At 39.5% G+C, this 13,230-nt stretch overlaps 1 protein-coding gene across 1 annotated transcript; it reads left to right on the top strand.

The window, feature by feature from the left end:
- The first annotated feature begins 5,368 nt into the window (after positions 1–5,368).
- On the top strand, positions 5,369–11,465 carry LOC145487863 (uncharacterized). The gene is made up of 2 exons (XM_081466651.1): positions 5,369–5,990; positions 7,789–11,465. The coding sequence occupies exons 1-2, from the start codon at positions 5,628–5,630 to the stop codon at positions 8,596–8,598; spliced, it is 1,173 nt and encodes a 390-aa protein (XP_081322777.1). The 5' UTR covers positions 5,369–5,627; the 3' UTR covers positions 8,599–11,465.
- Positions 11,466–13,230: the final 1,765 nt, after the last annotated feature.

Raw genomic sequence — 13,230 nt, 5'->3', positions numbered from 1 at the left:
CAAACTTGGAAAAGTTGGTCACACTTGGAAAAATGGGTTCCATTTCAAAAACTAGGTCAAGCTTAGAAAAGTGGATCAAGCTTGTAAAAACTTGTAACACTTGAAAAAAAGGTGAGAACCAGTTGAAAAACTAGGTCACACTTGAGAAAATCGGTCACTTTTGGAAAAATGGGTCATACTTGGAAAAAATGGATCACACTTGGAAAAATGGGTCACACTTAGAAAATCGGGTCAAACTTGGAAAAAAGAGTCATAGTTGGAAAGGGCCACACTCTGAACAATGGGTCACACTTGAAAAGATGGGTCACAGTTGGAAAAATCGGTCAAACTTGGAAGAAAGAGTCGCACTTGTAAAAATGGGTCGATACTTTTGAAAATGGGACATACTTGGAATCGGAAAAAGGTCACACTTGGATAAATGGGTCACTAAAAAGGAAAAAAAAGGGTCGAAAAAGGGTTAAATTTGGAAAAATGGGTTACACTTGTAAAAATGGGTCACAGCTGGAAAAATGGGTCATATTTCGAAGTACCGGGTCAAACTTAGAAAAGTTGGTCAAACTTGTAAAAACAAGTTACTGTGATAATATGGTTTTTGGCCTGGGAAAGCACTTCTGTAAAAACTGAGGAACGTCTCTGGCTGCTGGGATCAGTACCGGATATGTTACAGGGAATTATCCTCAGAGACGTCAACAGCACTCAGAACTTATACTGGGGAATAACCTTAAATTCGATAGAAATTCGAAGTCTGAATCGGCTGCCGCATTTCTGCCTCGCCTTCGACTGGTCTTGTCGCATTGTGCGACACCGATTTAAACGTCGAATTTCTGCCGTGTCGAATCTGATTCATACATTATGTTAATGTATTGAGCATGCGTAAATTTTGTCCCGCCAAAGAGAAAGAAGAAACTTGGCCATTCTCGTCCCAATGCAACCTGAAAATATTGCAAAACGATTTGCTGCATTGTCAACCTTCTCCTTCTCGTTCCATTGGCGGACAATTTTTCCCAAACTTAAGTCCTTCGTCCCTCAGTGTCTCCGTCCGCCATATTGAATACTCTACGTTTAAAACATTTTCTGCTGACCGACATACCCGACAGTATTAATTCTGAATGAAATTCGACACAAGTGCGACGTATGAATCGACAGGCGCATTTATGCCGCACTTAATTGAATTGAATTCGACACGGCAAAAGTGCGACGTATGAACCGGGCCTAATTTAAATTTAGTTGTTACTTCTATTCCAAAATGGTTTACACTTGGAAAAATGGGTCACACTTGGAAAAAATGGTCAGACTTGAAAAATTGGTCACACGTGAGAAAAGGGTGTCAAGCTTGGAGAAATGGATCACTCTTGGAGGAAAGTGGTTCACACTTGGAAAAATGGGTCACACTTTGCGAAATGGGTTACACTACTAAAAAAGGGTCACACTTGGGAAGATGGGTCACACTTTTAAAAAAGGGAAGAGACTTTGGAAAAAGCGTCACACTTGGGAAAGAGGGTCATACTTAGAAATAGGAGGTAACACTTGGAAAAATCGGTCCCACTTTCAAAAATGGGTCATACTTGGAAAAAAGCTGCTCACTCTTACAAAAATGGGTCACACTGGAAGAAAAACGGGGTCACACTTGGAAAAGAGGGGGTTGCACTTGCATTAAAGGGTCGCACTTGAAAAAATTGCTCACACTTGGTAAAAATGGGTCACACTTGGAAAAATGGGGTCTCACGTGGAAAAAAGGGTCAAGCTTTAAAAAAAGGTCACACTTGTAAAAATGGGTCACACTTGTAAAAATGGGTCATACTTGTAAAAATGGGTCACGCTTGGAGAAAGGTCACACTTGGAAAAATGGGTCACACTCGGAAAAAAGGGTCACACTTGGAAAAATGGGTCACACTTGGAAAAGTAGGTGGCATTCGGAAAAGTAGGTCACACTTAGAAAAAAGTGTCAAACTTGGAAAAATAGGTCACACTTGGAAAAATGGCTGACCCTTTGAAAAATGGGCCACACTTGGAAAGATGGGTCACACGTTTTGAAAAATGGGTCACACTTGGAAAAATGGATCACACTTGGAAGAAACAGGGTGACACTTTGAAAATGGGTCACACTTTGAGAATTGGGTCACTCTTGGAAAAATGCGTCACACTTGGAATAAAGAATCACACTTAGGAAAAAGGGTGTTCCTTGAAGACAAATATTTATGTTAGCCTATGTTAATTGCTTATCTTAAAAACAGCAGTAAAAGCTAATCATGGATATGGAAAATGCCTCTTCCCCGTGGTTATGTATCCATAATTAATGCATGTATATTTTGACTTTGTAGTTTGAGGATCCTGTTCATAATATATTTTGAAACTGGTGTTCACATGGACCTTGGCACAATATTCAAGAAAAATTCATGACATGATTAATTTATATTAGGTTTGAGGAGTCGGGTTTTATTGCACTTACAAGAAAAACTAAGTTTTAGTCATTTCGATAAGAAAAACTATCTTCTTTGCCAGTGACTGGTCACTCGGGCGATGTACAGTCGGCTCCCGATATCTCGAACCTTCAAGGAAAATGGGAAAAGGCTCGAGTTATTTTGAGTTCAAGTTATCAGGGGTTGAGAACAAAGGACCGAAAATAAGGAAAAAACGGTCCTTACCATATTTCTACTTTTCATACAGTGGTATTACTACTATTCATACAGTGTTCATTTTAAAGAAATTCAATTATAGACGTAACGTGAAACAGAACGAAGCAAAGCTACAGGAGATCGGAAGTCCATTTACTGCGAACTTTGCAGGTTTCAAAAGGAACAACGTCGGGCTACTGCTAAAGAGTTCATGGACTTCATGCGATTAGTACTTTCAATGTTTTGCCGGGACTACAGTACTGACTGTTTTGAGCTGTCACATGTTGACCAACGTTGTTCGAGTGAATGAAGGTTAAATGATATAGAAAAAAAACCGGAAGGGAACGAAAATTAACTCTGTCAAGTTAGCAGAAAGTTCCAGTTACATAGTTATCGCAGGAGTAAAATTGCAGTAAATGTATGACGGAAACCCCTGGGGAAATCAATTTTGGTTCGAATTAGAACGAGGTTCGAATAAGTGAGGGTTCGAGTTATCACAAAGTTATCAAGAGTCGACTGTACCGTGTTTCGTTTGAGACTAAATGATTATGTTAGCTGTATCGAAATTTACAACGAGCAAGCAGCCGTTGAATACAGAGAGCGCTCTCCGATCCGTGTTTGTTAGATACCAGAGGTATTTTCAAAGATGCCACGCATAATTTTGAAAGAAAGTTAACTACTTCGATTTTCGGTTTTAACCAAATTTCAATGGGATACGAAAATCTGGTGATTTGAAGTGGGACTGAACCGTAGCAGTGTTTTCCCCGCTTTGTTAGGCGTTAATTTATAAACGGAAACATTTCGGGCAAAAAAACAACACGGTTCAGTTGAAAGCGAAAAACCCGACTGTTTTCCCGTTTTGACAGTGAAAAAACTATCGCGAGTACCATTGCTTTATATATAAGTCTGAGTGTTGGGGATTGGCGCTATAAATGTTTCCAGAAAACTGAGAAGTTTTTAAATTACCTTGATTTTGTTTTCGGAGTGATTCCGTTGATAGCTAGATGCCGCCTTTAAGACGTTTCTTGTCAAGAGGCATCAAATTATTTTTACCCTGCGGTTAAGTTGGCTTGGATTAAAACTAGACCCCCTCCTGACTTTTCGCTATTCACTAGCGCAAAGTCAGTAGGGGCAGCTATTTCAGAACCTCATGAATGTCGTCGTGTAATTCAACGTGGATGCGGGGCAATTTCGGGCAAAAACTACAAAATTGTCCGAAATAGGCCATTCCCGAGTTGCCTTCTGCCTCTCTGTCAAAACGACTGTAAGTGCGAAAGCATTCATATGAAAATGAGTTTCGCCTACAGGTTCATTTTCATGCAGATCAAAGTAAGAATGGTGTCGCACGTAGACTCCTGCTGAAGCAGAGGCACAACGGAACTTGGAAATAGCCTATTAGCGGTCGGAATTTTGCATCGCGAACTGCTAAGATGGATTGCTTAAGAACTAAATTCGGCGAATTGCTTTTTAAATTCATTGCACAAAATAGCTAAACAGCTCTTTTGGTTAAGTTGAACTTCTTTCAACCCCTAGGTTTGAAGGACAATTTCAGTCAAATTCCTCACAAAAGGAAGGTGAGAAACGTAAATAAACGCTTACCTTTGGCGCGAGCGTTTACGAAGAATGAAGTTTTTGTAATATGGGTTAGCTTTTCCAGTCATGCTTTTATTTTGGCTTGCTGGCGTTCGTAAAAAGTATATTTTTACGGACGAGCTTTGCTCTTTTCGGGGTGAAATACGTAAGCCCGTTTCAACAAGAAAATATAAAAATCCAAACAACCTGAAAGTTACAGTTTTGAAACAAGTTCGTAAATACCTTCTTCCTGACAAAGTTTGAGAAAAGCAAATTATTCTATCCTGCATAGGTATAGGTGACCGTTAGAGCAAGGTGCTCTTAATAACAACACAACGAAAATATAGTGACTGTGGCCCAGTTAAAATACTTGACGTACTTTCTAATTAATACTAATGCCGCCCTTTGAAAAGGAAGCTAGTATTTGTCATTAATATTCAATCTCTCCGACAATTTAACTTATTTTCAGTTTGTTAAAAGGCCCAGAATTAATTATTGATAACTACCCGAATAAAGATATAACAGATATAGAACGTACTTGGATGTCGCCCAGACAAAATGCTCTTTATTTATTAAAACAAGCTGTTAAAACTGATTTTCCAAGAGAATCATGATCTTTTGCATTTTGACGGACGAACTTCTCGAAGCTGATGCAAATTGGCACGGAAGAGTCAACTCAAAACAGTAGCGGTTTCCTTATTCCTCGATCTTGCTATTTATTTATTTTACTACTGCTTGGCCCACACCGAGGGGGACATGTGAGTTTGCGGTGTTGCGGGGTTGACTGCTTTTCTAATGTGGTGATGCAGTGAATAAAATCCCACCTTGCGTCGTTGCGGTGATCTTAAAACCTACGGTGTGTGATGTGTTTCGAATTTCTTGTTTGCCCTTTCTCAGACCTAAATTTAGCATGTAAACGAGCTGTTTTCGATCATTACAGACATCAGCAGTATTGACCCGTATTCAATGACAAGCGTTGTCATGTTTTTATTGCGTGGAAATTGTTGAGGAATAAAGTGTTATGTCAAGTATAAACGCTAAAATCATGGGCCTAAATAACTTGTTGCGGTGACGGTGTTTCGTCGACTTTTCTTGCCGTGATGTTCGTTATTTATTTATTTATTTTTTTGGCGGTGTTGCAGAGATCATTGTGATCATCCAGTGACTGTCAAAGTGCATTTGACAGGTATAATAGCTCACCCCTGCAGGCAAGGCAATAAAGTTTTCCTCGCAAATAAAACAAATTTAGGTCAGAAAGCCTCGGAGTCATATTAGAAGTATGGCCTATTAGATCAGGTTCTTTTGTCACGTGATCACGAGTTAGATCCAATCAGCCTAATCCAACAAACTAAAAGTCTGGTCGCGGGGACAACCCAGGCATCTAAAGGCAATAAATACTGATATTTGCTAGTCTAATAAACCTTGGCAAAAAAACGTAAAATGGATTTTCGTGGCGTTTTATCGTTATTATTCCTAACGGTGCTCGTCATTCACACCGCACAAAGCCACTGCACAAATGGCATGTGTGAGAAAATCTCTTTTAGTCTCGCCTCTGACACGACGAAAAAGAATTTTGCTCTTGTCGGGAATGTTTTGGAGACTTTAAGCTCCATTTGGGACTGGAAGGAATGTTTCAAGAGATGTTTACAGAATTGCCAATGCCTCTCGTTCAACTTCAACGAGGTCAACACAACAGAAAACTGTGTGCTGAACGATGCCAACACTAAAGTGGAACCAGAAGCACTGAAAGAAAAGGAAGGAGTCATCTATTGCGAACCGGTCAGGAGTTATTTTGACCACAAAGTAAGAAAGCGTTTTTATATTCAAAGTGTTTGAGACTAAGCATGTTAGAATGACATAAATAAATACATGCATTAGGATCTTAATTTTTTGGTCCTGTTTTCGAAATAGTACTGAAAATTTGTTAGAGCTGTTGAAAATGTGAGAGCAGAATGCGAATACAAAAGTAATAAAAATGTTTTTTTTTTCCTGCCTTCAAACTGTCATCCCGACCGCTCTTCACGAAACACCGGCTACAAGTTGGACTGAAATAGAAATTTTAAATTAAGACGTTTTGAAAGATTGGCAGCTCATGTACAAAACTCAAGTTTTTTCCCACGAACCACTAAAACATTAAGGTAAGAGATGCCAATATTTGATTGACATTTTGCTTGAGCTCCAGCTGCAAACTCAAGTCGACATTTATTTCTGATGGATTATTAAAATATGCAAGGCTAATACAGAGAGCCCGAGAGTAAAAATGTTCCCGAATCGTTCCTAAAACTAGCTGTTGGCCAAGGTTAATAATTTTGTGTCTTGTTTTGGTCATCGCCTCTTGTAATAAGTAACAATATTGTCGTGCGAGGTAGTTTCTTGAATAATTTTTGTTTTCTCTTAATTTGGTTATTTACTTTATTTGCATTGCTTATGAAAGGAAACACATTTCTCGACATAACTTAAAAACATCACGTCACCTACGATAAAAATTGTTGATCTTACTTGAGCGCAAAGTTGAAGTATTTTTTCTTCAACAAAGGTCAGTAAACTGGATCCCAATTTATTTATGAACTTCCAGAGTGTGACGTCAGTTTGTGTGTTCAGGTTTGTTTACGCCATTCGATTTTCAGTCGCTAAGGGACTCGCTAACAAAAAAAAATTATCGTTTTATCGTTTTTATAGTTTTCGTTGATGCCACATGACCTATTGACCACGACCTATTGGCCGCGCGACTCGAATTCCATTTTTGAGGGTAAAATAGCTCAGATGTGCGCACTTGTAAAATCGACAGTTTTTATCGTGGGCTTCTCACATTTAGGAATTGAGCATTTGAAACTGTGCACTTTTAAATTCTGTCGGAAAAGTTTGGCTTCATAGGCACTTTAAGTAGTTTCAACCAGGTTTTGTAAGATTAGTGTCATGTATTGCAGTAATTTAGTTTTCAGTTGTAAGCCTGATTTTTTGCTCAATGTCAGTTTTGTTTTTTTTGTTACGCATTAAGAAAATCTCGTTCTTGGAGTTGAATATATTACTCTGGGAAAGAGAGAGAGATGGAGAGAGAGAATGTTGGAGCTTGGGGATAAATGTACATTGCTCGTCCCATCACCATAACTCAGTGTATGTTTTATGTCATCGATCTCGACGATTTTTCCATACAAACCTTCCACTCGAATGGCTTGTACTGCCTGAGGGCGCTCGTGAAATGACCTCCTTAGCCCAGGTCAGAATTGACTCCCGCAAAGTAGCAAATCAGTTTGAGTACATAATTCAAACTAACGAGTAGTGTGTATGCTGCTAAAATAAGCTGTAATGAAAGTAACTATAGTATGAACGACTAGGAGTATTTCAACTTCCCCTTGATGGGATGCTAGTTCATTGCAGGGTTGCCCCCCAGCATTAAGTTCGCCGGTATCGATTTATACACCTGGGTAGAGAGAGGCACTGAGAGAGTAAAGTGTCTTGCCCAAAAACACCGTGAACACAATGTCCCCGGTCAGGGCTCTAACCAGGAACGCTCGATTCGGAGACGAGGGCACTAAGCGTGAGGCCACCGTGCTTCCCACGAGCGGCAAAAATAACAAATAATTACTGTCTTCTTTTCTAGGCCGGTGTTGCTCAACAGACCTGCTCTGGTTCAACCTGCCATAACAAGTGCTGTATATCTGCCCCCTGTCAAAACGGTGGCACGTGCAGTGAAATATGCGATGTCAACGAAAGAAGATACCTATGCTCCTGTCCTCCGGGATTCACGGGGCACAAGTGTCAAATCCCACCACGGCGATCATGCAAAGACATCCTGATGATCGACAGAGTCAATGTTAGTGGCGTGTACAACATTTCAGACCAACACAACAAATCATTCCCAGTCTACTGCGGCTTTGGTCCCGAGCCTGGTGCCGCATGGACTCTGATCCAGTCTCACTCACTGAACAACAACGATGATTTCAAAAGCAAAGCGTTCTACCTACACGACATGCCGAGAAACCAAAATGTCCCTGAGTGGAACAACTACCGCCTGTCGATGTCCCGTATGAAGTCTATCCAAGATGTTTCAACTCACTGGCGGGCCACTTGCAATTTTCCCACGGATGGCATTGACTATCGAGATTACATACGCGTGTCATTGAAAAACCTGAATCTGCTTCAAAAACCGACTGAGAGTGAGTTCTGTCTTCTGACCGAGTTTGTCAATGTCCGTGGACACGCATGCTTCAACTGCACCGTCTTGATTGGTTACAACTCGGCGTATTCTCTCCATATGGACAGCTACTATGGTCGCGTTAAGGGTTGTGATTTCGGTGAAGACGCAATACCTAGCGAAGATAACTTTGGCGCGTACCTTGAGCAGAACCGGGCTTTTCGCTGTACCTCCTCGCCGAGTTCCACAACTCAGTACTGGCTCGGGAGCTTTTAGTTGCGTCTAAGCAAAGTCACGATCAAAGGCCTAGGCAAAGTAGATGGATAGTAGATATCTAAAGTGTCCTGTTTTAGTATGTGATAGTTGTGTAACCGAGCGAACTAGGCCAAGCAGTGTAAGATGTTTGAGTGTCTCAAAGAAAAAGGTTAGGACATAACCTGCAGGTGAACGTTGATTTCAGTTTTTGGATAAACAAACAAAATAACGTTGTTAGTCATTTTAAATTTGTTCTGGAAACGACTTAACTTTTAATTTACGAAACTTTTTCACAAGATAAGTATTCTTTAATACGCATTTCATTTCATTTTGCTTGAGTTTTTCTTTGTCAAATCCTTGTTAAAAAAAAAAAAAAAAACCGGTGAGTTATTTAGAGCTTCCTACATTTGACATAAACATTTATCTGACTACTTTGAAAACTGAATTTTTCCAATGAGGTCAGCAAAGATATCCCTAATGTTCTCTCACCTCGGGGTCCAGAAAGAAGTGACAGTGCGAGGGACGCCCGTCCCGTCCCGCTCGACCAATCTCCCGCACATAGCGTTCAAAACTGCGTGGTAAGTTGTAATGGATTATAGCTCGTACATCTGATTCATCGAGATCAAATGCCACAGTCGCCACCACGGTACGTAGCTGACCAGTCATGAAACGCTTCTGACTGACCGGCTCACAGACTGACTGACTAACTGACTGACTCACTGACTGACTGACTCACTGACTGACTCACTGACTGACTCACTGACTCACTGGCTGACTCACTCACTGACTGGCTGCTGGCTGATTGACTAATCGATTGTCTATTTTCTAATAAGTGATTAATTTCCCAACATAAGCATAATATAGATATATTATTAATCAGCGGAATTAACCCCTAACTTGTACATACCTTCGGTAATCTTCTATATAGGGGATATTACACGACGGCGCAAAGATTTGAATTTCATTTTCCAGTGGTAAACGCAAAATGTTTACAAAGGAGCACAGCAGATGAGTAAAACATCGTTTTTAGCGCGAGAGAAAAAAAAAAATTCATGTCTTCAAGCCACCGTGTAATTTCCTTCTGTTAAATAAACACACTGACTTTTTGCATAAACAACCGTGAAAATGCAAGAAATGACGTCATCAATATCCTCACTGTTGAGGATATGGAAAATACGCCACTCGGGTCCCGGATGTGGTTTTGCATGAGTCTTTTGAGTGGAGCAAAACACTCATGTCTATATAACAATAATTGATAGAACGCGTTTCGACTGACATTCAATTTAGAAACAACTATTGCCTAGCTTTGTATATATCGTAATCACCTCCAGCAGCTTCTTGCGGAGACAAAGAAAACGTCTGCGTTTCTTTCTCACCCCAAGACTCAAGAGCGGTTATTTATGTCTCGGTGATGGCACGTTGAGAGTTAACGCAAAACTCGGTTTACTTATTATCATGATTGATTTTTAATCAACGAGGCTCAGTTGTTAAAAGGGCGGGTCACGCTATCTACCCGACAAACCACTATCCAGCGGATAGGTGCGTTGACAAAACAAACTAAGTTGTCTATTAGATTGCGGTTTATTCGGTGGATAGCGTTATCCACCCTCTCAACATTTTGGCCAGAAGTGTTTTAAATTGATCTATAAACGTTTTTATACAACTCTCTATATGATTCTGAAAAGAGAATTTCTGTTAAGGTTTTTGGAAGGCGTTTTTTTTTTTTTTTCAATTTTTAACTAAGATAGGTTTATTTAAAGACTCGTTGAGAAACGAACATTTGCTTTCAATTGACATGCTTATCAATATTTTTTAAATTATCGTTTGACTCTTTCAGGTTGAAGTGAAAAATACTGCTTTAAAATCGTCAAGAAATGATGAAAATCGCTTTTTTCTAACCAGATGCAAGAATAATCAAGCCTAGCGGTTAGCAATGACTGACATTTGCCGCTTCAATCTCAGGCACAAGATTTTGAGAATAAACAAAAGCAAAGGAAAAAACTTTAAGTTAGTAAAGTTGCTAAATTTCCCTTGTACTTTAATTTACGTTCTTCTGCCCTGGTTTGTTTTTAGCTTTTATAAAGACTCTTTAATTGTGAAGTTTAAATCATTCCAACTTGACTTAATGGCCAAGGCTGAATTTTGACTTGATATTAGAAAAGATTTCGTTCACCATGTTACAGATTTGAGCACTATTCCTTCAATGTTAGCTATTATAAATGGTTTTGAGTGGCATTTTAGTCGCAATTATGGATTTTTGACTTACAAAATTAGAGAATGTTTTAAACTTCGCGTTTGTAATGTGAGCTTGTACGGTTAGCGTAACCCACTCTTCAGATCATTAAAGCGAGTTGAAATGTAACCAGTTTCCGCCACCTTTCTTTATCCTTATTACATTGGTCCCAGAGCTCACTCGGGCACAATTTGATGTTTTCCTGGGTACACAGCACTGAGGGGATGAAGTTTTCCAAAAGGGAAACAAAAGGTATCTACACAGGGACGTATTCATTCAGGGAAATCCTGATTTTTCGAATCTCGAGGGGACACGGAAGGGTGACAGGTTTTATCATAATCTTTGAAATTGGGTAGTTCGAGAAATCGGGGGGAAAATTACAGTGTTCGACAGTTTCAGTCATCGGGATGTTCAAACAATCGAGGGCTTGAGAAATCGTGATTCTACTGTATATCACTTCCCACTTCACTTCCCGTGTTCCGTAAGTATTTGTTGAGTGGAAACATTATCGAACAGGCCATCAATGGCCAGGACAATTAAATCTCCCAGCTCCACACTGAAGGACGTACTTTCTGCTTCATCCAAACTGCAATAAAAAAAATTACACTATTTTAATGCTGATGTTTTCCTGAATGACAAAACCGTGAATTATTCACTGGTAAGAATCTTAACTTCGGTATCACAATAATGCTAGTTCAAAATGTCATTAAAACTGGCATTGGAAAGCAAAGAGGACTGTTTGGGTTAACGTGTAATTCTCTGACAGTCGTCATACCTAGAGAATTTATCAGACTACATATATATATAGCAGGTCATTCACGTTGCAGTAGAGTTCTTTCAATGTGGCAGTGCAGCAGGCAAAAGAGCTTTCTGAGTCTGTGTTACTCTACGATGTTCCACTTCTCAGGTGCGTCAGCCAGTCGCATCTCTTCTTTCGATCGAAAAACGTGCGGTAAGACAATCGGGGACCCAGCTTAAATTAGTCATTCAAATTGTACATTTGAAGATCTGTGAAGGGACGAAACCGTTGGCAAATTAATTTTTTGAACTATAAAACACCAAGAACTTTATTTTTTTTTGACGGCGGAACCAAGGCTAAAGCTGGACCTCTGCGTCTATAGTCACAAGAAGAACTATTAGTGGAGAAAGATACGGTCAGTAAGATATTATTTTTGTCTCTGTTCTGAGAGTCTGATTCTGAGAGAGTCGAATTTCGCGTGAAATTGAACAATTTCAGTCATGACTACATATGTTTTTGGCAATGTATACAAGTTAGTTTTCTTTGTTTATTTCAGTTCAGAGGAAGCGATTGGAGGAATAACTCAAAGCCACGACATACAAAACGCAATATCTTCCAAACAAGCCTTGCGAATTATTCATGGCAGCGAGATGCGAAAACGTTGCTCGATACATGTATCTGTCTCGTGTAGATTACCACAGACTAAGTTCAATGCAGTGTCATCTGTAATAAAGTTAAATAGGAAACTTTGTTTTATATAAACAATAACCTACATTTAGCACGAAACTGCTCGGATATTTGACCGCGGACATTATCTGTTCCGAGAGGCAAAGAGTTTTCCGAGAGTGTAGCTCGAGGAAAACTGTGAACGGATGAAAAAGGATGAAAACGTCATCTAACAAAAGGTTTAATGAGCAGAACAATGGTTATTGTACCCTTAATTACAGTGGATCTATAGAAGGAAAATCTCAAATTTACTACGTTCTTCTTCGTTTTAGATATTGGCGTGCTGAACAGATTGCGATAGTTACGAAAGTCGAAGGTAAAATAGCAATCTGTGTTTTACTAGCCTTCATCCCTGGCGTCGCCGTCGTCATTGCATAAGGTTCCTATTGTAACCAACGGAGATCTAAACAAACAATCATTTTCAAGTAAATTAAGCCCCCAGTAGAATAGACAATTACGAAATAAATGACCTCTGTCTTGGTAATGAGAATTTAGCATTTTTGCTCTCTACTAGTATGTAGAAACAATCCGTTTATTGATGAAATGAATATGTCTTAAAGGGTTTTTTTCTGATGCAAATCTTTTCAACTGCGTTCAGCCTTTAGCTCATCCCTACCAGTTCGTTATTTTATTTATATAAAGGGACAGTGTCCGGGCGATCAGTAGCGACAGTTTTTGTCTAATTCCCATTTTTCCATTTTATATTACCAAATGCATGACACCAAACTACAAAAAAATAGAACAGATATTAGCTTTGTGAAAAGTGAACTGATCAACATGACCCGAGCGTGGGACAAAGAAAAACAGGCCCGAACAACGAGAGGGCGCTCTATCCACTGAACTACGAGAACTCATGGAGAGCAAGGTCATATAACTGAGTTCATATGTGAAGGCTTCTTTATTGGAACTTATATTGGTGCTTGTACTTTAAATGTGAATTAGAATGCGTGATAAA

Source organism: Orbicella franksi, chromosome 5, assembly GCF_964199315.1.
Source record: "Orbicella franksi chromosome 5, jaOrbFran1.1, whole genome shotgun sequence".
NCBI classification, from domain to species: Eukaryota; Metazoa; Cnidaria; class Anthozoa; order Scleractinia; family Merulinidae; genus Orbicella; species Orbicella franksi.
This window is presented reverse-complemented; position numbering and strand designations above follow the sequence as displayed.